We start from the raw sequence: 25,901 nt of genomic DNA, 5'->3' as shown, positions 1-25,901 counted from the left end.
CTCTCTCTCTCTCTCATATCTTTTGTCTGTCTGACTCCCCCCCCCCCCCCCCCTCTCTCTCTCTCTCTCTCTCTCTCTCTCTGGGAACATGCATAGATTTGAAATTCATATACTAAAACGAAAGTGGATTGTAAGATGTTTAATGCTGAAACAAACCCCAAAATGGCAAACATAGTTACATTAACGCATAACTATAGGAATGATAAACGATTTAAATGAACGGCAAAGCATTCAAATAAAATGTTCGCCTCAAACAGAAACAGCAGTGCGATCTTCGGATAGTCTTACAAATCATATCCATGTCTGTATACATAATATGATTTTCATATGTATATGGAATACAAAGTTAATATTTTAGACAAGTACGTTTGGAACGCAAATTCACGTAAATTTATACTGCCAATTTGAGAAGTGAAATCAGGCAATGATGAATTATTCTCAAAAATCAATACCTCTATTTAATACCGATTGTCATTTTCATTTAAAACCAGTTAAGAACTTTTCAACAAACTGACGGATGCGAGAAAAATATTACTTGGTTCCGTGCATTGAAATGAAACAAAAATCCCTGATAGAGTTTTAAACATAAACATTAATCGAGGAATTTTACTTCAATAAAATCCACGAACCATCCAGTGGATAAGCTGTTTGGACAAAAAGCAAAATAATACAGACCGCCCTATTGTTTGGATCGCATGTAAATTCCTGATTTTTCCTGATTTTCAGGATACCTATGAATACCAGTCAGTGCTTGAATCCATTGAAAGTTTGGGACAGCTTATCAAAATTCATCTCTTCATAAAAATATATCTGTCTACAGTTTGTACAAAACAAAGAACTGATTTATTCATTCCCCTCGTACATTTGATCTTCAATGTTTGAATTTTTTTAAACAAGAAAGAAAGGTGAAATAGTTGAATTGGGACGTTGTTGAATACCTTCATATGTAAATTCTAAAAAAAAAAACCTAAATAGGGACAAATACATTTTATTTACATACTGTACCTTTTGTTGGTAAGGGAACAAATAATCTTAACAGTATATATCTCCTTTTTTGTATTTTCTTGAGTAGTAAAAGAAGAAAAGACATCAACAAACAAACGTAGAGAAGCACACTAAAGCTACATATTTTGGGATTTCGTAACCATGAACGACCCAACAGGCAAATTTGGAGCAATGATCGTATATAGAACATGTTAAAAGATGCATGCAGGAATACCATTTTCAGAAAATACACCACAAATATCATATTGAAAGAGATATAAAAATATACATGTAGGCTATGTGATATATATTTCTATTGTACATGGTTAAACTTTTCAAATATAGAGCGAAGATTAAAATATGATATTTGAATTCTATAAAATACAATATTTAGTGCAGTTGTTCAATTATGAATACACAAATATGTTATGAACAGAATACATGATATACATTGATATAATAATTAAATTAAATTTAAATTTGTATTTGCATTTGAATTGGTCTTTGAATATGAATTTGAATATAAATTTGGAATTGGAAATGGAATTTGAAATTGAATTGAAATTGAATTAGTTTGCCCCGCCCAAGGAATGAATGTCCAAGATGGAACAGAACATAATGGTTTGTTTCATCAAAATCATAAGTTTGAAGAAAAAAATTTAATCCAAGTCACTTATCACTTGGACAGAAGAATAAACCTAATGGATACGCATATCTTTAATGATTAATGATTTTTTAGCTGCTAAAAATACAGCTGCACAACAAATTTGAATTGATATAATGAATATAAAGCTGCAAACTACAATTCAATCAGCCTGATAAAAACCACACACAAAACCACCAACAACAACAAAAAATTGAAAAAAAAAGAAAAAAAATGTAATATAATGTAATCGTAGCGAATATCGCTTCAAGGGAATATGCAAATACACAGTACGTGTTTTGTTTCTCTTAAAGCGATATTGAACTAATTTACATGTATCTGAATGCTGATCTGATAAAGCACTCAATGGTATAAAGTATATGAACATAATATAGAAGAATACATGTATAACCTACATGATATGTATTTGGTAAAAACAGTAATATGTTTCGTTATTTACAGCTATAAGCCTTTCAAATATTTGTGATTTATCTATCACCTTTTTGCCAGGAATGTTTGTTGTAGACTTGAATGATATTCAGCCTATTCATTCAGCACACCAATGGAAAATATGGAATAAGAATAGAGATGCTACCACCAAAACAAAAAATATTTACTAAATAAAAAAATATGAATGTATACAAATTTGTCTTATCCATCTCACCAACAGTAGACTTCAATTAAAGTGAAGATACAAGTAAAGACATAATTAAGTATTGCTACCTATCCAGTCTTAAGGATGAATGTGTGTAATTTATTTTTTTACAGACATGTATTAACCAGATATGACGATTTACGTCTGGGGACCGACTTTTACCGTCACCATCCGAAAGAACCTGCGTCCTCAGCTGAATCAGTTTGTAACTTGATAAGCTGAATTACAGGTGCACGCCACAACGCCCCGTTATGTATCATGAATGAATTTATTATATTCTTATTACATTATTTAAAAAACAGTTATAGAAACAACAACAGATAAGAATATACATCTAAAAGAAAAATGTACATGTATGTTCATGATAAATTTTTTTTTTCCATTTTTTTACTTCAGTAATTCATTCTTTTATTTCAGGCAAACAACATTAATATGCTGTATCAAAATTGATACACCAAACATTTTCTAAAATGTAAAATTATTTGTGCAGTTGTAAGGGAATTATCAATCAATACAAAAATGAAAGATCTTTCTAGTTTGTGCTTTTATTCCATGTAATTTATACATGTTTGTTCGTTGGAACTTTGGTCCCTCTTAAATGGACATCATGCTCACCCCTCTCTCTCTAATGGATCTTGTCCAAGGCCTCAGTCAGAATGCTCAGTTCACCTGGTAAATGAGGTAAATAAATAAATTTAAATGAATAAAAGAACACTAATAAATAATAAGAATAATAATACAAATATTAATAGAGGGTTCTTGTATAGCAGTCATGTGTGTCAGACTAGACACTCCTGGCTCGCAATAATTATTATCCCGGCTTTAGCATGGCTGCCATTATGGCACTCTAACATTTCAAGGAATGAATTCCTGCCAGGTACCCATTTATCTCACCTGGGTCGAGTGAGGCAAATGTTGATTAACATCTTGCCAAAGGACATTAGTGCCGTGTTCAGACTCAAACCGTGAAACATTTAATCCACAATCTTGTGAAGTATCGACTAGACCACAATACCTCCATATAAAATGAAATAAAGTGGTAAGAAATACAAGCACTAATGATGCTATATGACACTCATAGCTTCTACCAAAACATGGCTAGACTGTGCACATTCAATTCATCCGGCTGTCTATCTAGTACATGTATCTCGAAATAATCAAAACCTTAAACCATCTATCAATATTTGGCATTTTTTATCTAAGATTTTGGTGACCATATCTTCATCAATTCATAATTATTAAGTAACTTTCAAAGGTAAAGACCAGTATTGGAAACGCCCCAATTTCAAAAAATGAAATGGAAGCTCTCATTACCAATCATGTGAAAGAATATGTTTTGACTATTTGTTTCTCTCATGGTCTGTGAGAGATAAAGGGTAGTCCCATATACATCTTTCTGTGTATAGTGCTTGTAACTTTACGAAGAATGGGCCAAATCTCTTATCATTTTGATGATTCCAGAACCTTGCAGATGCTAGATGCTAGATGATCAACCTTTTCTGATCGATTCCACAATGTTTCTTTCACCATGCAATCGCATGACCATAACTGGTCTTTACCTTTAAAAGATTTACTCTTCTATCCATCTACGAATCCTTCTATCATTCAACTATCCATCAATATTTGGCAGTTTTTATCTCAGATTTTTGATGGTCGTATCTTTCATCAATTAATTATTATCAAGTAACTTTCGAAACATCTACTCTTATATCCATCTACAAATCCTTCTATCATTCAACTATCTATCAATATTTAGTATATTTTTATCACAGATTTTGGTCATCAATTAAACTTTTATCCAGTAACTTTCAAAACATCTACTCTTTTATCCATCTACAGATCTTTCTATCATTCAACTATCTATCAATATTTGATTTGATTTGATTTTTTTTTTTTTTTTTTTTGTGGGGGGGGGGGGGGTGGCCATATCTTTCATCAATCAATTATTATCAAGTAACTTTCAAAACATCTACTCTTCTATCCATCTACAAATCCTTCTATCAATCATTGATCTATCAGCGTATTTCTCATAATTACCTTTGATGCTGGTGACCATATCTTTGAGCGATTCCTTCTGATCCAATACTTCTACAGACTGGGTGTAGGGATTGTAGCGAACACTGAATGGCCGTTCAATCTTCTTGGCCCATGTTCTACATTTTCATTTAAAAGAAGAAAGAAAAGTCATGTAGGAGGTAAATGGCGGCATGAACTGATTTACAAGATTTAAAAATATCCAAGTTCTTTACAGCATCTCTGCCTCACACCCTGTGGCGCGCCTGCGTGCGCTCAGAGGTGAGACTACTAAATAAAGTGTTTGTTACTGCAGACATCTTGACACATAGACATTGGCCTCCTGACTGTTATTGTTTGGGAGTTATTGTGGCGGTTTTGGGATGGATAATGCTGGTCTTTGATGGCGAATCAGATTGTCTTGGTTTTGTGTTGCCCAGGATCTGTGACACCCCCCCCCCCTCCCCCGCCTCCTCTGTCTCTTCTCTCTCTCTCTCTCTCTCTCTCTCTCTCTCATTTTTATGTGATGTCTCCCTCACATCCATATTTTGTTTAATCAGCAGAACATTTAAAAGACAGATACATGTACTACACTTGACCGTTTCCTTCAAGTCTTGTTTTCTATATCTCTTTCTGTCTCTCTTTATCCCTCTCTTTCTCTCACTTTCCTTTTACTCTATCCCTCCTTCATATTAAATCATATCATTAAATACTTCTAAGAGCAGATACTTTACCTGAGTTTTTCCTTTGCATCTTCAAAGCTCTCAGCCAAGTAGTAGATGGGCTGGAACTTAGTGACGGGATAGTCTGTGACTGCGGTCTTTTCGGGGTCAAAAGGTCGAATCTCGGGCTCGTCAGACAAGCAATACTGTAAGTCAGAAAGAAAGAGAGAGTACAATGACTGCTTTTTTTGTTTGGATTGTCCATGAATTTATTGTTAAATGGATGTCTTGATTATCAATTTTCCAAGAGATCAAAGGTAAAGACCAGTTTTGGAAACGCCCCCCTCTCAAAAAGTGAAATGGAAGCTCTTATTACCAATTATGTGAAAGAAAATGTTTTGACTAAAATGCGTGATGATACAAATTTTGCCGGGAAACCACCTACTAATTGATATATTTGGTAAATTATCATATCTATCCAGAATGGATAGATATCGCGTAGTCCCATATACATCTTTCTGTGTACAGTGATGTGATGTGATGGCTTTTTTACCTGACTGCTAAGAAAGCATAAATGCTTGTAAGCAACCAGACGGCCGACGGCTTTAGGTCCTCTCCGAGGGACCTGGTAGTGAGGATTAATGCCTTACCTAAGGGCACTAGTGCATCGTCTTGGTTTCGAACTTGGGTCACCGGATCAGAGACCACTGCTCTACCGACTGAGCTATCGCTTCTCAGTGCTTGTAACTTTACCAAAACAGGGCCAAATTTCTTATCATTTTGCTGATTCCATAATCTTGCAGTACATACCAATACTTATATGGTAGATGATCAACCTTTCCTGATCGATTCCACAACGTTTCTTTCACAATGTAATAGCATGACCAGAACTGGTCTATACCTTTAATCCACACAGATGGACTAACTGACTATTTTTGTGTCCTTTTGTTGCCAACCACATCCAAGATCAGCGAGTTACGGAAATATCTCTCTTCAAAAAGAATAGACTGATAAACAGATTTTAAACTGTACAGGCAGACAATAACATTTTCACAAAATTCCGAGAACATATACAAATATATTACATAGCTGGCTGGATTACAAAAACGTATATGATATAAATGTGTACTAAGGAAATTCACTTTAACCCTTACTGTACTGGGCTATTTCGAGCACTCTCTGACTGGGGGGGGGGGGCCTGGGAGGCCCCCCTATGATCTCAGCCGTCGAATGTCCGATGAACGCGAAAATTTGCATGTTTGTAGATATTTACGTAAGGAACAAGATGGTATAATTAGTTTTTCGCTAATATGCAAATTTTTGTCGTTATAGCCTAATTAATTATGCAAAATGCTAATTTTATGCATTTTACAGAAAACTCTACATATTTGTCCGTAGACTTGTGAAGAATCTTGAAAATGTATTGAATAAATGTTTCCTTCATCTCAAATTCATGAGGTTTCATTATTTTTATGATATTTGAAAATCAATAGGTTAATTTGCATAAATTATGAATATGCATTCATGAATATCAAATCCGGAAATATATACCGGGAACTAGAATCCTTACAAAAATTGTCAGACTCCACTTTTTGAATGTTGTTACTCATTATTCAAATGAAACTTCTTTTCTATCACAAAAAAGTTATTTGAAGAAATTAATAATGATAATTTATGCAAATTTGATGCGATTTTTAACTATTTATTTTCTTATGTATTTTATTGTTTTTTATTTCTTATTATATCTATTGTTTTATTTCTAATGTATTCTTTTGTTCTAAAATTTCAAAAGTTACTTTGAGAAACATATAAAAGCAATTTGATATCAATTCATAGATTCACATTTCTGCTTGTACATGAATATATGCAATTATAGCACTTTTTTGATGACATGCGCATACTAATTGTTATGTAACACCTTACAGGTATATCCGATTTTGACGAAAATGGTATTAAAATGTGCGTAAGACTTGAGGTAAAAAATTCATGAAACGACAATTCAAAATTCCGAGCGGTTGCTGCGCAATCTTCGAAAATGTTGAGGGGGGGCCTCCCAGGCCCCCCCCCCCCCCCCCCCCCAGTACAGTAAGGGTTAAGGGAGATGGTCGTCAGTTTAGGTCATAATTCGCTTGGAGGAAATAATATTTTTGGGTGTATAAGTCTTGCACACAGCAAACCTGTGTTCCCATCGAGAAATACCCCCTAGTATCTCAGAGAGTCTTTGGGTGAGGGAAATGTAAGATAATGCATTTTCCATGTTGGGTGATTGGTGGAAAATGCAGGGCATTACATAAGGCCCGTTGGTCATAAAACTGAAGGCTATTCCTGGTGATTGACAACACCTTTATTGGGTAAACACATGAATGGTGTCAAATTCCTGACGAAAGCCCGCTACTATGCGGTCTTTAATGACTTCAATGATAGAATTAATGATGAAGAATTACCTTCAACTCTCCAAACGAAGACAAGAGTCCAGCTCCGTAAGCTTTGACCTGCCCGTTTTGTCTGCACAGTCCAAACTCAACGGTGAACCAATAGCACTGTATTCATACAAAGAAAATAATCATATACATATAGTTTTAGCTTCTATCAACCTTAAAGCCACACTGTCCTACTTGTAACTACTTGCTCCCTCTATAGAAAACAATGCCTAATCAGTGACCATTGGTCCCCCATGATCATCTTTTTCTTATGTAATTTGAGGGCTGAGTTAATGAGATAACCTCCTGTCCAGTGACCTTGCAGGGTGGTCTAATCCCTCCTATAAACTAGCACAGATAAGCTTTAAAAATTAGTAGGCAAGCTTTCGTCCACTCCTTTGGACTTACTCAAGCTAAGTGATTATTCTCACGGTTTCTTGCTGTCTGCTGCATCGAGATCACCGGAGCGAAGATAAGTGACAATGAATAGCCAGAAACCTTAATCAGTAAATGATTAATCCTTTTTTTATCCATATGGATTCTTTCACCTTTTGTGACCAAAAGTGTGTTTCAAATTCAATAATATGGGCGTCATCCCATCCAATGTTGTGTCCAGTATTAAGGGCATGTTCTGCTACTGCTGAATGATATGAATTGCTCATCTGAGGGCTCTTTTGTGCTATTTTAATTAATAATCATGGACATGAAGATAATATCATAGTAAGAACATCTAAAAACACACATATGCAAAAGCTTCAATCCAGATAGAAAAAAAACATTAAACATGCAATAATACAGATCTTGTTCAAGACACGGAAGTACATGTACAAGTAACAGAACCCAAGGTCTAGATGAAAAGCTACGTTTTCGGCTAGATTTGAAGCAATCAAAGCTAATCATTAAGATTGTCCAAAAGGTGGTTTTAACAGAGAGGTTGCTGTATGAGAATTGAGAAGGAATTAATTGTCCAGGGGGTATTTCACAAAGACTAAAATTGAATTTAAGATGGACTTAACTATGGCAGGCCTTTCATGCCTCTCACCATTTACTGGCATTGGACAAGGGACGTACAAATTATGGTCACAAATCTACAGAATTTACATTTTTTGATAAATCATTTTTTTTGAAAAAATATTATCTAAAGATCATAATCGTGAGAGCAAAGTCAGCAAACAGTGGCATGTACGGCCTGCCATAGTTAAGTCCAACTTAAAGTTGATCTTAGTCTTTGTGAAACACTCCCCAGGTTGGGTGTAGTAGTAGTATCAGGAGTTGTTTTTTGACGGTCAGATGGGAGTAGTCAAGAGATTTAGAATAGTGTAACCCTTCGGTGGTGGATAAATGATCAAACTGGGTAACTAAATAAAAAAAGAAAGATTGAAATAAAAGACTTACCGTGGCAAGCTTCTGAATGTACTCATCTGGAGCTCCCAGGGACAGCAGACCGATTTCCTGTTGGATGACAAAAATAAATGCTTTCACTCTATAACCTCAAGTCCTTTATTGTTTGGGTTTTTATCTAGTTATTAATATAAAAATTATAATAAAAACAATTAAACTGTTATAATTCACTGATGGTTTTTCAATGAAAGGTTTGAACAATGTAATTGCACACCTAAAATAATGGTAAAGTAAACTCACTACAACATGCTTTGAGGGGCATGGAAATGGACAAAATAAAACCCAGAAAAATAATTTAGTACCAAGTGAATAAATTCATTGCAGTATGTTTTCTATTTTTACAACTAAGCCCGTGCTTGTGTACAATTGCCTCTAGAAGCCAAATTACGACACCATCATTTGTGAGAGTGTGTTGTAGGGACAGATGTGTTGGCAGTGGTAAATACTACGACGGCACTCACCTGTGAAAACTGAGCAAACTTGGGATCAGCAAAGAGAGGAACATGACCAAGAAGCTCATGGCAGACATCCCTGAAAGTACATAAGATAAAGTTGGTAAAATTCTAAATCCAGCCCCCTTAAGTACACAAAAAAAAAGGATTTGCGGGGAAAAAAATGGCATCTAACAACATTCCCCCTCTTTTGAGTAAGGAAATCAAGAAAAAATCAAGAAAAATCAGGAAAATAGGGGTAAAATCGGGAAGAAACAAAATTGGGGAAAAATCTGGAAACTGATTTAAATTGGGTAATTATCAGGCCTGTAAAACATCCATCCCACAATGTGCAGGACAGCGTATAGTACTTAAGCATCCTTGAGTGCATAATGTACAGGTTTTATTTTTACGATGTCATACACTTATACCCTTTTCACATCTATTTTTCTTAACCCCGGACTATCCTTAACCCCATACTATCCTTAACCCCATACTATTTTTTTTGCTGTTCACATCTATTTTCTTAACCCCGGACTATGTGCTTAGCCGGGGTTAAGAAATTTCACGCGATTCACACTACGTTCGCCTTAGCCCCGGACTATTCGATAGCTCATGAATATTAATGCTTTTGCTACCGCGCATGCGCCTTTCGACTAAATGAAGGGGAAAAACCCGCGTAAAAGACTAAACGTCAATACAGAGAGCATGCATGCGTAACGTGAACTGCATGCATAGCGCGCGATAAATGCAAATTCACGACCACACGACCACGCTGTCTGTGATTGGCTGTTGCTTAGCCCCGCTTCTCCTTAGCCCGGTTCGGATTCACACTACGCAGCTTAGCACCACAATTGCCCGGCTAACCCCGCAATTGCCCGGCTAACCCTGCTATTTTGCAGGGCCAGATAGTCCCGTACTATTTGTGGGGTTAGCCCACTTTGGCAAAACGTAATGTGAACAGAAAGCCGGCTAAAATTACCCCGGGTAATTGGTGGGGCTAAGGAAGGAATTGGTGGGGCTAAGAGCCCCCTTAGCCCCACCTATTTCCCGGGGTTAAGCAATATTTGGTAGATGTGAAAAGGGTATTAGGTGCCTGATTTATTGGTGTAAGTAGAGAGCTATAAAGGTGCATGGTAATAACAGCTCTGTGGTGTACATACCTTTACTGGGTGCCTGACCTACTAAGTACACCTATTCATGATGTCAGCGGTGTACATAAGCCTACTAGGGTGTCAGATCTTCTGATAATACTTTTGATATTGTCAGCATTGGGATGTACATAAGATTAAAAGGTTGCCTGACCTACCGGTTACACTAATTTACGGTGTCAGTGATAGGTTGTATATATAAGTTTACTAGGGTGTCTAATATACTGGGTACACTTAATAATTGGTGACATTGTACTTACGTAAAGTTACGCATGACTTTACGAATGACTTAAATATGAAAAGCCAAATGGAGTGCTCAAATAATTTTTAACTACATCAACTAAAGTTGAACTGTGCAGATATAGATTAACATTCTTATTATAACAAACATTTTTTTTTTAAGTATATTTTTTGCCATAATTTAATTGAGGTTATTTGAAATATAATCACACTTTGTTAAAAAATCAGGAGAAACTTTGGGCATCCTATCTGGCACCTCATATTCAAGTCGTCCGTAAAGTCATGCGTAACTTTACAAACAGCTTTATGAAACACCCCCAGGTTACGCTTTTCTAGTGGCAGCGGTGGGATCAAGTACTTACGGCTCCGGGGTGTACATAGGCTTGCTGGGGTGCCTGATGTACTGGGCAGCGTTTCACAAAACCGTCACAAGTACAAGCTCACCGACAACTCATAGAAAGGCATGTATCAAGTTTAATATGTGTTTCAATATCAGTGAACTTGTACTTGTACTCATTTCATGAAACGATGTCCAGGGGGGCATTTCACAAAACTTGTCATCAGTGACAAATGACAATTTTTGTTATTAGCTACTGAAATCCTTGCTTCTGATTGGTTATCAGCAGATTTGTCACTGATTTTTGTCATTTGTCATTGAAAAGAGGCCTTGTGAAATCCTCCCCTGGTTACATTTGTCTGGTGGCAGCGGTGGGATAGATTACTTACGGTTCTGGGGTGTACATAGGCTTGCTGGGGTGCCTGATGTACTGGGTGCTGTGGAACACACGGAAGGCCAGACCAGCCAAGAAGTCTCTGGAGGACAGGAGACCTGCTACAGGTCGCAGTGTGAATCCAGTGCAATCTGAAGGGAGAAGCAGAAATGCATATTGGAGGAAAACTTTAAATGGACGAAGGAAGATGAAAAGAAGATCGAGTAGATTGATGTACATAATAATAATAATACCCAGTTTTTATATAGTGCTCATTAGAATCACTAAGCGCTTCCAAACTTGGAGATTATTACCCCGGCTTTAGCTGTGCTGCCATTGCGGTGCTCTAGCATTTCAAAAGACTGATTCCTGCCAGGTGCCCATTTACATCACCTGGGTTGAGTGTGGCAAAATGTAGATCAATGTTTTGCCAAAGGACATTAGTGCCGTGTCAGGGATCGAACCAAGACCTTTGAATTGCAAATCAAGTGCTTAAACCACTCGACCACGACACTTCTACAAAGTACAAAGGAGGATGAAAAGAAGAGTAGCATGATGTAAAAGGAGGTTGCAATGCTGAAGAAGCAGGAAAGAAGGGAACAGAGAGCAACCCAAAAACTATTCTTCCTATTCTCTCACATGCTTTACCAAGGGCCTAGCAAAAGGTTTCTTATGATCCACCAAAAAATATATTTTCACTTCTTTCAGTCACAAACCCTACTACAAAAGTGAAAACCTATTACAAAATTCTCAAATCCAATTGACATCTCTCTAATCATGCCTTGAGTAGGGTATCTATCGGTAATTCCTGCAGTGTTTCGGGTAAGAATTATAACAATATGTACACCTGTAGGTCACCTGAAGCATATACTTTTCATTTTACATGACTCAAGTTAACAGCTTCACTACATAATTCTCTACTTCTCTTTTGCTTAATACAGGGGCAATCCAATAGACCAGTTCATAGTTGTGAGCATGAGCAGAAAAAGGTCATTGCAGACCAAATTGTGAAATACACTGGATACTGAAAGTTATGTAATCATTATTCATTTATGCACAAGCAGTGCACTCCATGATACATAGGTGGAAGTATTCTTTGAAAAGGGGAAACAAACGCTATTTATGTAGCACCTCCATCGCTGTAGGAGTGATTATTTCAAAATGTACAAAGTGGGACCTCTTCATGTTTTGAAGATCAAGGGACATATGCTAACCATGAACTGGTCTATTCCTGTGGGCATTTGGTTTAAGAACATTCTCTTACCCTTGAGAAAGTTTGAGACATCTTCAAGCTGAGGGATGTTGTCCGGTTGGTATCCACAGTTCTCCATGAGCAGGGGGAAGACATAGTTGAACTCCTGGCAGGCGTGGGTCTTGAAGAGGTCGGACAGGTTGGTGAAGATGGTGTTCCAGGTCTTGATCTCAATCTCGGTGTAAGTCACTCGCGGAATGGGCTCGCCACTAGAACAAGAAAAAACAGTCAACCCTACTTTAGCGAGCAGCTGCACAGAAAGACCACTTGCCTATAAAGGCAACATTGATTGTTTTAACGGGGCATTGTGGCGTGCACCTGTAATCCAGCAAACGATGGAAGTTACAAACTGATTCAGCCGAGGATGCAGGATGGACGTTAAAGGTCGGTCCACAGACGTAAATAATCATATCTGACTGATACACGTCTGTAAAGACCCAATTACACACACACACACACTCCCTTGAACATAATTTCTAATGAATCATGCAATAAAGGAACCTCCATACTATATATAAAAACCATCTGTTTGTGAAGATCATCTTTATCTTCTCTAATCAGTCATCTTTATATACCAGTACACATTTAAAGGGATCGTTTAACAATGTTAAATCTGAGATACATGACCCTACGTGTTATCAGTGTCTGTGATGTGGTGAAATATTGAAGCCCTAAAAAAATCGCGCTTCAAAATGATCAAGAAGTGCCTCAAAAAAGTAAAAATCTTTGAGTGACCGGTTTTACCATACTCGTTTTCCCCAATAGACTGTAGTGTTATGAAAACCGTCAGGCGAACGGTTTTCAAAATGTGTAATTCCAATCATAAATATCTTGATAATCAGACAGGCGATCGGCTTGTAAAAGTCATGGGGTTCCTGACTGACCTAAAGGTTTATAATTATCATTGCATCATTAGCTTAATCCAGAATTTTGTTTCAGAATCTGAGACAAAGTTACCGGATCCCTTTAAATGAGGTATGGATCTATTTACAGAAACCATAAGGTTTAATAAATGAAAACAACAGATCATAATGGATTCACCAATCACACTAACATTCTGCTGGTCCTACTTACTGACGGTACTTGAGAGCGATGTCGGCAAAGTGCGTTCTGCGTTCTCTATATACTGGATCAGTGAAGCCCTTGGAAAGAAGAAAAAAAATATAAAATTTGCATTAACAAAAAGTTAGTATTACATGACCACTTCCGATTGTCTCATCATTTTTCCATCTCTCCCCCAACTACCTAGACAGTTTTCAGAGAAGACCATAGATCTATATTTGTAAACAGAGTATTGTGGACAAGTGGATGTCATCTCATGCACTAATGTCCTTTGGCAAGAAATTGATCTACATTTGCCACTCTCCACCCAGGTGTTAAATGGGTACCCGGTAGGATGCGAAAGCCAATGTAGTATACTTAGCAATTTGGGCCTAGTAGCTCTTGCCGGAATGCTCCCCAGGGAGAGGAGAAAGTGCATACATTGTGTGCGGGCAAGCCAGAATCTGATGACCGTGGTAATAATGTAAAGCGCTTAGAAACTCGGACATTGCCGATGTATTATTATTGTTTGGCTCACAGTAAAAATTTGAGGTATACTTTACAAAAAGAAATAACAATTACACCAGGAGAATTACACATACAAGTACAAACGATGATACATTCAGTAGAAACCAGAATAGTATCCGAAACTGATTTTCATTTGGGTATTTAACAGGAAATACTTTTTTCTCTATTATATATTTTGTCTCTTCATCATTCTACTACTGTAGCCATATTCAGTTAAAGTTGCTCAAGCGTGGGAATATAGAGAGCAGCTCACGGACGTACACACGAGAGCGCAATACCCATTGGCTCAGTGTTATGTAGTGATCGCCAAGTTGCCTATTTCACGAACAACTATATACCCACTTTGACTCCTGGAACCGGCTGGCTCCTGTATTAAGCCTATGGAAATCAAACAATTCAGTAGTCAACGTATTTAACATACTTACCGGATGGTCTGACTCCAGGTCCCCACCAGCGTTCAGAATGTGGTTGGCAAACTCATCCAGATCCTTGATCTTCCTAGGGAACCAGGGAACTACCAGTATATAAGGAAACAAATGTGAGGTGTCGAGATTTAGGTGTTAATGTTTGGAATATATGATACTGTACTATTGGAATACCTTATACTGTGCCATTAGAATACCTTATACTGTACCATTGGAATACCTTATACTGTACCAACAAAATACCTTATACTGTACCAACAAAATACCTTATACTGTACCAACGAAATACCTTATACTGTACCAATGGAATACCTTATACTGTACCATTAGAATACCTTATACTGTACCATTAGAATACCTTATACTTTACCATTTGAAAGGAAATACTTTCATATGCATGGTATAGAGTGAACCAAGCTTTTAAGAGTTAATGTTTTAACTACCTTCTCCCATTGGGAAGATGATATATTACATGTGCACCATACACAACATGGAATTGAGTAAAGCAAGTTTAGTGTAAGGTTTACAGGTGTAAGTCTAAAGTTTAGGATACTTTGTCCAATGAAAGACAATGCTTTTCATGAATGGAGATCTGTGTTTGGTGTAGAGGTTTAGGTGTTAACTTGTATATATCTTTTTCCATTGGAAAGATAATATTATACACCAAAGAAAACATAGAATTGATGAAGCCAACGTTTTGTGTAATGGTGTAAGTATGAATATCAAGAATACTTACTCCGTAGAAAGATAAACTTGTTCACACAAAAATCATAGTATTACCCAAAAAAAACAATGCTGGATCTCAAGGTCGAGGTTTAAAATAGTAAATAATGTTTATCATCAATGGAACCACAGATTTTTTAGAAAAACCAATGTTTGGTCTAAAGAATTTTAAAATGTTTAAGATGAGAATGGTTGATCCCATATAGATAATATGTAATAACTTGCACTACAGGAACCAATTACAAAACAAATATTTGGTGTTGTAAGGGGAATAGGTATTACATTTAAACCCTATCCCACTGGAAGATTATGTTGCAAGGGAGGAACAATATATACTTCATTAAACCAATATTTTGGTGTAAAGGCTGGTAACTGTTGATCTCCCAGTTACATCTTCTGAATCGTCACCAGACCAAATATAGACCGGGAAAAATAATTACATCAGTACATGTACATGTAAGCACCAAGAATGGGTCAATTTGTAGTTGGTTCAGACTTCAGAGGTGTGACTACAGGTACATGTATATAAGAAAAGTTTCAGAAAACCTTTTCACCATGTACTGTACATATAGCATGAGAAGATAAAGTACACCAGCGATAGAACTACAAGTTAGAAAAGTAGTAATATGACTGGTAATACGACCGGTATAAAGTTAAGTGTTAATTTCCGAATTACTTAATCCCATGTGAATATAATGTCTTATAAGTAAGGACCATGGGGATAAGGAAATCAATGGTGTAAACTTCAAGTGTTAATGTATGGAACACCTTATAGTTACCTTATACAATGGTAATTATTGCCATGATATGACACTGAAGAAACCAATGTTTGGTGTCATTGCCTGTTTTAGTGTTAATTTATATAATACTACCATATAACAACACCTTCCTTTAGAACCCTGTGAAACTAAAGAAACTAGTACGGTATTCAGTGTGAGCGTTTAAGAAGTGTTTAGGTTGTTAATGATAAATATTTGTAACCTTTAGGAATTATATGATTCTAGGAGTAAAATTCTATACATGGCTATGTCAATATTTAGTAATATATACATGTAGTTAATATTTACATGTTCATGTATGTGTTGAATGCCTTATACCATGATAAGTTCTTCTATAGCTACATGTATGTAACTACAGTGGTGTATGTGTATGTGATAGAAAGAATTATGTTTTAAAGTTCAAAATACATGTACTTTTTACCAAAATATTCTCTTACTATCTGGGACCTCTTGCATATGACTTTAGATTCAACACAAATTCAGAAGTCAAGCAATATTCTGATTATTTGAAAGTCAAATAGAATTTGATTTCAGAGTTACATTCACTTGTTAGGCAAAAGACCCTCATGTTCTAGGTATAAATCATCCCATCACTTTGATAGTTAATGGTTAATAATGGCATCTACTTGATAATACCAATACAAAGAGAAAAGATCAGCAGTTTGCAAAGCACATTGCTAACAGATGATCAAATTTATCTACATTTCAGACCTACACGTTACATGTACATGTACGCCATGTAAAACATAAGCTGCTTTTAAATAATGCATGCAAAATCTACTTTCAAGCAAATATAAACAAGAGAGCAGGGGGATTTAAATATGTTTCAAAGAAAATGATGAGTTAAGCTAATTTAAAGACATTACAAAGACATTACAATGAAAATGTAGTGGTTCCCACAACACATTATTGAGGTATACACACAAATGTATCTGCAAGTTATATTGATAGACAGTACTTCCATTATAGAGGAAATGTACCATTTCATATACTGCAGTATATTTCAAATAAACATCAAATGTTTTTTTGTTTTTTGTTTTTTCAAACAAAACTGGAGTACAGTCAAACCTGTCTTAGTGGTCACCTCCCTATAAAGGTCACCTTTCTATAGCGGTCAGTGGTCACCTAAATTGTCTCTGTTAGGAAAGAAATATCACTGGCTCATGAGAACCAGAAGGACGTTAAAAGGATGCAAAAGTGTACGAGTTTACCCCCTTCTGACACTCAGTTAACATTATGCCTTGAGGAACTTTTCTCTCATGGTCAATGAAACATGAATACACTCTCCAAAGGTCAAGAACTTATTTATTGTATTCATTTATTTAAAATTTCTTTATCTCATTATCTATTCATATTTTTTATTTGTTTTGTTTGTTTGTTTGTTTTGGAAGGAGGGGAAGGGCTACCAGTATTTCAGCTAATTTCCCTTCAGTGGCCTTATAATAAACAGCTTTGACTGTACTTACATGTACATGTATATATGTCATGTTGAAAAACTTACTTTCTAGAAGTGATGCATTCATGCATTCATGTATACATGTACAGTATCCAACAATGCACATTGAAAGGGGCAAGGTGTTGTATTCACATCAAGCAGTGAGAAGCAATGTTGCGATGCAATGGGCAATTGGGGTGTTGGGATGAATGAAGGTTGGAGGGGGGGCAGGAAAACAAAATATGAATAAATGTTAAAGTTAAAATGGAAACAATTAAAACAACTACAAGAAATGGAGATGGGGATTGGGGAGAAATAAATTATAGGGTAGAAACTAGAAAGACAAGAGAGAGGGGATCGAGAGAGGGTATCGAGAGATGAGGATAGGGGAGATGGGAACACGGACAGAATAAGGCAGATAGGAGAAAGACGGGAGCGAGAGAAAGAGAGAACCAGATATAGAGAGAGCGGAGAAGGAGAGAGAGTGTCAGAGCTGGCTTACATGTACTTTTAGAGGGGTGAGAGAGGAGGGGAAAATGGGGGGGGGGGGAGAGGGTAAAGAGAAAAGAGACAGACAAGAGCATCAGATGAAACAAAGAGAGAAATAGATAGAGATAGAATGACAGATATAGAGCAAATGAGATGAGGTGAGAGAAGAGAGAAAAGAAAAATGGAGGAGAGGGAGAGACAACAATAAATGTGAGTAGTACTGAGTACATGTATGTATGTGTGTGCTTGATTGAGAGGGGGAGGAGAGAAGTGGGAAGAAGAGATAGAGGGTGGAGAGAGGAGAGAGAGGGGAGGAGAAAGGAGAGAGAGATGGAGAGAATAGAGGAGAGAATGAAAGGGTGATGTAGGAGAGGGGATCTAAGAGATTTGAAGAGAGAAATGGGATGGGGAGAAAAGAATCTGAGGATCTGGAGTGAGGTAGATGAGAGAAAACGTGAGGATAGAATGGGGTTTAGCGCCTATCAAATGGGTTGGGGTTTAAGATGAAGATCACAAAGAAAAGTAGGGCTAGGAAAATGGTCAAGAGGAACTTGGGGACAAGAAGCTAGCAAAGGTTCTACAAAACATGAAGTGAAAATGGCTCTGCAGTCAATAGAATGCCATTTTCCTAATTTAATCTAAGTTAATGCATAAATCTTTTAAGTGGCATGTTACAAAAGATTTAATTCACCTGTAACAAATAATTGTATTTCAATAGCCGGAATGCTAGAACAGGTGAATGAAATAATTTGTAGCAAGGCAGATTTAAAAAAGATTTGTGAATTTTATATTTGCTTACATTTTGAAAATGGCCTATTTCAAACTTCAAAATTTCAATACTTCATAGTTCATACATGTACCAGGACCAAGCACTACAAGGTCCCGAACCCTAACTAAACCTAAAATCCAATACCATTATCAACCCTAAACCTATAATTTTATATCTTCGACAAAATAAAGCCTGGTGCGCTAATATTCATGGAGCAAATGCCCGGTCATCTGAGCAAAAGCAGGCCTTACTGTACCCTGTATACAGCAGAATAGGGAAGGGCAAATTAAGCCATTGGTATGCACAAAAATATGGACATTGGGTGAACAGCTGTGCAAAAAAGGGAAAAGGTAAATGATAGGGTATCCAAGACTAGAGCAGGAAGTTTGGGGTCATCTGAGGTCAGCATGGGTCACAAAGGGTCACATAGCGAGCCAAAAATAACTATCGAGGTATATACATGTACATGTATGCCTACCTCTTGATTTGGCTTGATGGGTTATGATAAAGAATGCAAAATAACAAAATGAAGTTAATGATCAATCAGGTGATGTCAAACAATTAAAGCAGCTGGCTTGTGATTTCAAGTACTTTGTTGACTTCTCATCTCTCATTTTAATACAAAATTACTACCAGGTATAATATTAAGAGGTCCATGCAGGGAGCAGTAAAAAGCACTTCCTTTTGATTCATGTGAGAAAAAAAATCTGAGTACACTAGCTGTACAGAGTTTAATACTTCGTGATTGTACTGTATTCATAAATTCATCTACAAACTGTACTTTCAAGCACAATGATGTTAATAATTCAAACATATAACGCAACATGTATTGTATGCATGTTGGAACAGAAATAAATCAATATTAATGTTGACAAAGCATGCCCAAATTACATATATCATGTATGACATGTACACGTTATAATTAAAACACTGCTAGACTTTTGCTAACTAAATTTGAGCTTGTGTACATGTATCTTTTATCCTTGATTATGTGAGACATGTGAGTCTGATTTAATAAGGTTGTTTTATTTCATTTATTTTTTATATTTTTGTTGTGATGTACACTGTACATATGATGAAGGAAGATATTGATTTAGGATATTGATCAAGTTAGATTTTCAACAGACAGGAAATTCTGCTTCCTTTTCTGTAAATAGAACTATTAAATCAATACCATAAATGTATGTGATTCAGGCTAAACCTACATGTAAGTGTCCGGCCAATCAACAGCTGAGTAACGGATAACATATGGAATAGTTATTTTTTCTGTTTTATATATGTAACAATTATACACTAGGGCATTCAGTACAGGTATGTTAAAATATGTCTGGTTGTAGAACAGCTAGTCTCCCTGAGTAGCCTGCTGTTGGAATCTGATATCTTCTTTCAATTCCCAGCTTAAAACTACAGTACCTACAATACATGTACAAGTACATTGTGGTTTATTCCACATTGCATACAATACAAGGCTCATTTAAACAGTCCAAAAACCATTTTGAAAAAACATCAGGTTTTCTTCCTGCCATATACAGTACTGAAAAAATCCATTAAAAAACATTAGTGATTGCTCATTCTGTATTTTGGTGAGTATACCGGTAGTGTTTTTTTTTCCAGATTTTTTTCTGCCATTTACGGTTTTGGAAAAATCCATTTAAAAACATTGTTGTTTGCTCATTCTGTATTTTGGGGTGAGTAGTGTGCGTGTCCTACTTGTTGCTGCTCTGCATGTGATGGATTGCACAGAAGCGAGAAGAGTCACCTGACGACCTAATGTAAAACTGGTCCGGGTCATGCATTCACAGATGTTTTGAGAGCAAGCATTTCACTGCAAAATATCTGTGAGCCTTTAGATGTTAGTTGTCATATAAAGGCATCTGAAGAGCCATCCTTTTCATGGGACATTTTTCTTCTTTGATACTCTTTCACACTATAATAAAACGAATGAACAATCTCACAAATTATTGTTCACTTTTCCCAGACCTCAACCTTCTCTTTAAAGGGATCTGGTAACTTTGTCTCAGATTTTGAAAAAAAATCCTGGATTTAGCTTATGCTGCAATGATTATTATAAACCTTTAGGTCATTCAGGAACCCCCTGACTTTTACAAGCCTATCGTCTGTCTGATTAACGGTTTTCATAACACTACAGTCTATTGGGAGAAATGAGTATGGTAAAACCGACCACTCAAAGATTTGTACTTTATTGCGGCACTTCATGATCATTTTGAAGCTCAACTTTTTTAGGGCTTCAATATTACACCATATCAAAGACACTGGTAACATGTAGGGCCATGCATCTCAGATTTAACATTGTTAAACGATCCCTTTAATTCCTACCTGCATCCTTGGTATCGTGTGACCTAGAGAGGATCTGATGGTACGTGACCCGATCCTTGAGGCTGTCCAGGGTGTCCTCAAGCTCAGTAGGAGGCGCTTCACTGGTTACCAGGAACTCATAGCTCCCAGGGATCCTCTTGGATGGTCTGGACTCGATGTGGGTCAGGTTTACTCCTCTCTCCTGTAAGTGATCATACACGTTGGGAAATAAAAAACTTTGTATGCAAATGGTCAGAGGAGGGGGTAGTTTTGGGGGAGGGGGGCTCTTCACTGGTCACCAGGAACTCGTGGCTCCCAGGGATCCTCTTGGACGGTCTGGACTCGATGTGGGTCAGGTTTACTCCTCTCTCCTGTAAGTGTACATGTAAGTGATCATATACATGTAGGTAGGGAAATAAGACTTTGTACGCAAATGGCCAGAGGAGGGGTAACTATTTGAGAGGAAGGGAGGGGGGGTCGATACAACATTACAGGCCTGGTATTATTATGTAGACCAGAATCTGGCTGGTTTTATTTCATTTCATGATCTTTTCCATGATCCCATCCCGTCCCCTACATGCTGCAAGCTGCAGATGGCGTGATCAAAGAATCAAAGGAATCCTGCATCTTCAGCTTACAGGAAGTAGGGGTCGCGTTGCTTCTGTGGAGATGGTTTCAAATTATTATTTTTTTTTAATACATGGGGGCTCGGGGCGAATTTTCCCCTGAAATGCCAAAAAGAGCCCCAAAAAATTTGCATAGAGTTCAATGCAAAATGGATTAAAGAGTGTTATTTTCATCAAGCAAGCTTGAAAAGAAGCCCCTTAAATTTGTTTGGATATTGTTTGTATTATTTTTTTTTCAAGTTCTGCAATATACTGGTTAATAGACAAAATACACTGATAAGGAATTCTTTAAAATAAAATCAATTTTTAGTACTACACACACATGCAAATGTATATAATCAATGTGTTAACTAACCAGAGATTGTGTTACTAAATCATGTCTCTGGACTTAAATCAAAAGCAAAACTAGCCAATACATGCAACAAAAAATGTATCAGATGTTTATAGGCCCATTTACACAGCCCCTTATTTGAAAACTATTGGTTTTTATGACTGCCATTTACACTAGGGCCTACTGGAAAAACCCATAAGAAATCATTGGTACCGGTATATGGTAAAAAAACACAGTCCAGCGCCCTGTTGCATAAAACTTACCATTGATGGTAACTTTGCCATCAATGGCAAGTACAGTGTATCATGGTAACAGGGCTCAACAGCCAATCAAAATCAAGATTCCCATGGTAGTTGCCATTGTTCGCAAGTTACCATGGTAAGTTTTGTTGTTGTGTATTGCTTAGCAGCTTCCAACGAAACACCAGAATGTGAGAAAACTGACTGGTTTTTGCTAGCAGTGTGAATGCAGCCCTTATGGAAGTGAGGTTGGCAGGGACCCAAGCAAGAGTAGACCCTGGGAGCAAGGGTTTTCAACTTGTCACATCCAATTACCTGTCTGAGGGACTAGTCTCCTTCCTTAAACATTTTTTCTTCTTTCTGAAAGCTAAAACAGCCTACCGGTATACATGTACATGTGTACACATACAGAAAATGCTTGCGTGTAAACAGAAGAGCTAACGTGCCAAGGAAATAGGAATCAATTGCTAGATCATTTGCCAGATTTTTTTTTTCATCATGAGGAGAGGTTCAAAATGTCATTTTAATTTGATATTTGATATTTGATATTCCCCTGCACATGCAAATGCTATGAGGTCCACTTAATCACTGTTTCATTTGTTTAATGCACTACAATGCAGCACTATAAGGAACATATATGGGTGAACAACGCTCAAATTAGGCTCATAGCAGTGGGTTTTTATGGGGAATTTGACACCATTCAGGTGTTTACTGAATAACAAGTATCCTCAGTCACCAAGAGTCAACTCCATTTTTACTGACAGACAGGTCTTGTGTAATGCCCTGTGCCCTAGCCTTAGTAGCCTACCATCATAAGGAATTCTCATCATAATATCAAATTTCCCTCACTGACAAAGGCTCCGAACATATACATGTATATTAATAAATTCATGATCAATAAATGAACAGTGCGTGTACTGTACATGTATATTAACTTGTTGGCTATAAAAAAAAATAATAATTTTTCTCTTTTTCATGTTGAAACAAAAACATTTTTTTTAATTTGATGCATGATGAAAACAAGTGCAGACGTGAAGGAAAAAACTACACGTATTGGATCAATGTATGTTTATGCCCTGGACAGACTAATGACTGTTAATGAATAAATTATCCTTAAAATGACCCTGAAACTTAATCCTCACCACTGCCAAATACTTAGTTTTGACTTTGGAGTCCCGACTCAAGTTTCCAGTCTCATTAATAGCCTGTTCGCTGTTCACACTTCAACAAATTGATATGAAATAGTTGCACAACAAAAACGTACAAAGTACTATTCCATATACATGTATATGTTACAAAGGGGCTAGTATGTGAACAAGAATAAAATGGGGGGGGGGGGCGTCCGGCGAATCCAGACGCAACCCAACCAAAAAACGATATCATAAAGGAGAAATATTAATGACGTTTCGTGCTATTTCATGCTTACTTTTCCTATTAAATCTGAATTTCGTCCATCAAAAGTCCTTCAAATACTATTAAATAATTTGCATATCAACATCTTTGTATTTCAGTTTAAAATAAACTGTCCAGACAACCGACCTATCCAGACACAAAACTTGTGGGTACCGGTATATAGATGCAAAAGCTAGTTTTGAAGAGGCAGGTTGACATTAATGCCAACTTCAATTGATGGCAGCTGGCCAATCACTAGTGCATATACTCATAAGGTCCACCCAGTTCTACAGTCTTCATACAATACGATGTTCACATTACTAAAGCATACTAACAATCAAGTTTTTCATTCAAAATTTGAAGCAATACTCAATCCACTTTGCCTATACATGCACAGCATTTAAACAATAATAATTTTAATAGGTCTTACAAGGTAGCCACATCAGTATCAAGTTCAAACCCTCAACCCTTGGACTGAGGGTCAAGTGAATGAATTATGAGAATTAAATGTACCGTCTCACAACACCGCCTGCATGTATTTCATTCAAAAAAGATGCAGAAAAGAAAACACTTGCATTTCTAATATGGGTTTCATATACAGTGTACAAGTACTTATATTTTACTAGTTTGAACAGTGTGTTAGCATCAGGAAATCCTGGATGACTGTCTTGACCGATGACACTTACCTCAAAGAGTTTAAGCGTCCTGGCCAAGATTCCGACCTCTTCCTTGAGCCCAAAGCAGATGGACGTGCAACCATCACTATCCTCCTTCATGTAGTTGTTACCATGGTACTGTCAACAACAAAAAAACATCAAAACCGTTTCATCAATATTCCTCGCTGAAATATAATCTTGGTAAAATTAAAAAGTACATGCATATTAGAAAAACAAGTTAGTACTATCATCTCATGTATTATATTCCAAAAGAGGCCGTTGGCAGCACAGTTTGTTAATGTTTAAAGTAAAATGGCCTGTATAATAATAATTATAGCGAAGAAGAAGAAGCTAGAAGAAGGTTCGTCAGGTGTGAGGGAATGGTTGATTACAAACTCATTTCAGATTTTGATACAATTTTACATCACTCTTCACACAGAAATATGGGTGCCAATTAAAGGTAATACAAAGTTTTGGTAAGGGGTCATGAATTTGGTTTAAATGAACAAATTGGAAGCGTATGCGACCCTACAATATTCAGTGATCGTTATCGCGGTTGAAATCGATTCTAAAGTTATGAAATTACATGTATGAAAAATAAACTCTTTATGTTGTATAGCTCCCTCTCAAGGTCAAGATATTAATTAAGCTATTGAAGAATGTTTATTGACTAAAATCGACCAATTAGCTACTCCCGTTGGAAATTATATATCACAACTACATGTACATATTCTGAGATTTTCATGGTCGTAGCTACCATTGTGCGTCCGTAGACGCTATTTGAAATTTATCCAAATTCGCGGGAGCACCGATAAATTTTTATATTCAATTTTCCTTGAAAGCAGAAGTGTTTTAGGGGCTTAATTTTCTAGTGCTTACAATACATCCACAGGGGCATCCAAATATATCAAAATTTTAAAAATTCACTATCCACCCAATTTTAAAAATTTCCCAAAACTATGTATTACCTTTAAGGCTAGGTGATATCAATATCATACGCATAGTTTAATATCACCTGTGACTATACATGTAGCCTGTCTGTCTGGTTTACGCCATCATTCAATAATCAAAAGTTGGTTTAACTTTAGACTATAATGAATATTCAATGAAAAAAAAAAGAAGGATTATTGAAATTATACAGGTATATATATATATCTATTTCAGATGTCATCAAGTTACTGGTATTAAATGCAAATTCACTTTCCCACAAAACATCATGATACTCTTCTGCGCACTAGTCATTCGCACGCAATACACACACACCTCTTCGACAACATGCGACTGTTATGAAGGTTGCATGGTGTTTCGGATAGGGTGCTATATTCAGATATTTAAACATGTAAATATGAGTATTTGCAGAGCTTACCGCTTTCTTCAACTTTCCTTCGAGCCCATCTCCAGCATCATTGGGCAGAGACCTCTTGTTCGCAGCTTTTGTACCGTCCATGTTGATGAAAAATATAGGTTGATGCTGATTTTTAAGCAAGAAATGCAGTGGCTTCGGAGTTTCCAAACGGATCGATAAACATGTGTGTCTGTGCTGTAGCTGCTATTGCGCTATGCTAGCGCTGTCGTCTGATCTGTATAAGC

The 25,901-nt window shown here is 36.7% G+C and overlaps 1 protein-coding gene across 2 annotated transcripts; it reads right to left on the bottom strand.

Annotated features, from left to right (window-relative positions):
* Window positions 1–1,864: 1,864 nt before the first annotated feature.
* Window positions 1,865–25,901, bottom strand: LOC581035 (protein henna). Of its 2 annotated transcripts, XM_030988519.1 has the most exons (14): window positions 25,678–25,901; window positions 24,342–24,449; window positions 21,089–21,269; window positions 17,560–17,562; window positions 14,557–14,645; window positions 13,637–13,704; window positions 12,575–12,771; window positions 11,327–11,462; window positions 9,240–9,309; window positions 8,773–8,829; window positions 7,402–7,497; window positions 5,030–5,163; window positions 4,320–4,435; window positions 1,865–2,951 (listed from the first exon to the last, which is right to left on the bottom strand). In XM_030988519.1, the coding sequence occupies exons 1-14, from the start codon at window positions 25,756–25,758 to the stop codon at window positions 2,908–2,910; spliced, it is 1,380 nt and encodes a 459-aa protein (XP_030844379.1). In that variant the 5' UTR covers window positions 25,759–25,901; the 3' UTR covers window positions 1,865–2,907. The 2 variants fall into 2 exon arrangements, with proteins under 2 accessions (XP_030844379.1, XP_030844380.1); XM_030988520.1 differs by lacking the exon at window positions 17,560–17,562.

This window comes from Strongylocentrotus purpuratus, unplaced genomic scaffold (assembly GCF_000002235.5).
Source record: "Strongylocentrotus purpuratus isolate Spur 01 unplaced genomic scaffold, Spur_5.0 spur5_scaffold_17, whole genome shotgun sequence".
Classification (NCBI taxonomy): domain Eukaryota; kingdom Metazoa; phylum Echinodermata; class Echinoidea; order Camarodonta; family Strongylocentrotidae; genus Strongylocentrotus; species Strongylocentrotus purpuratus.
The sequence above is the reverse complement of the archived record's forward strand: the minus strand, read 5'-3'. Positions and strand labels throughout refer to the sequence as shown.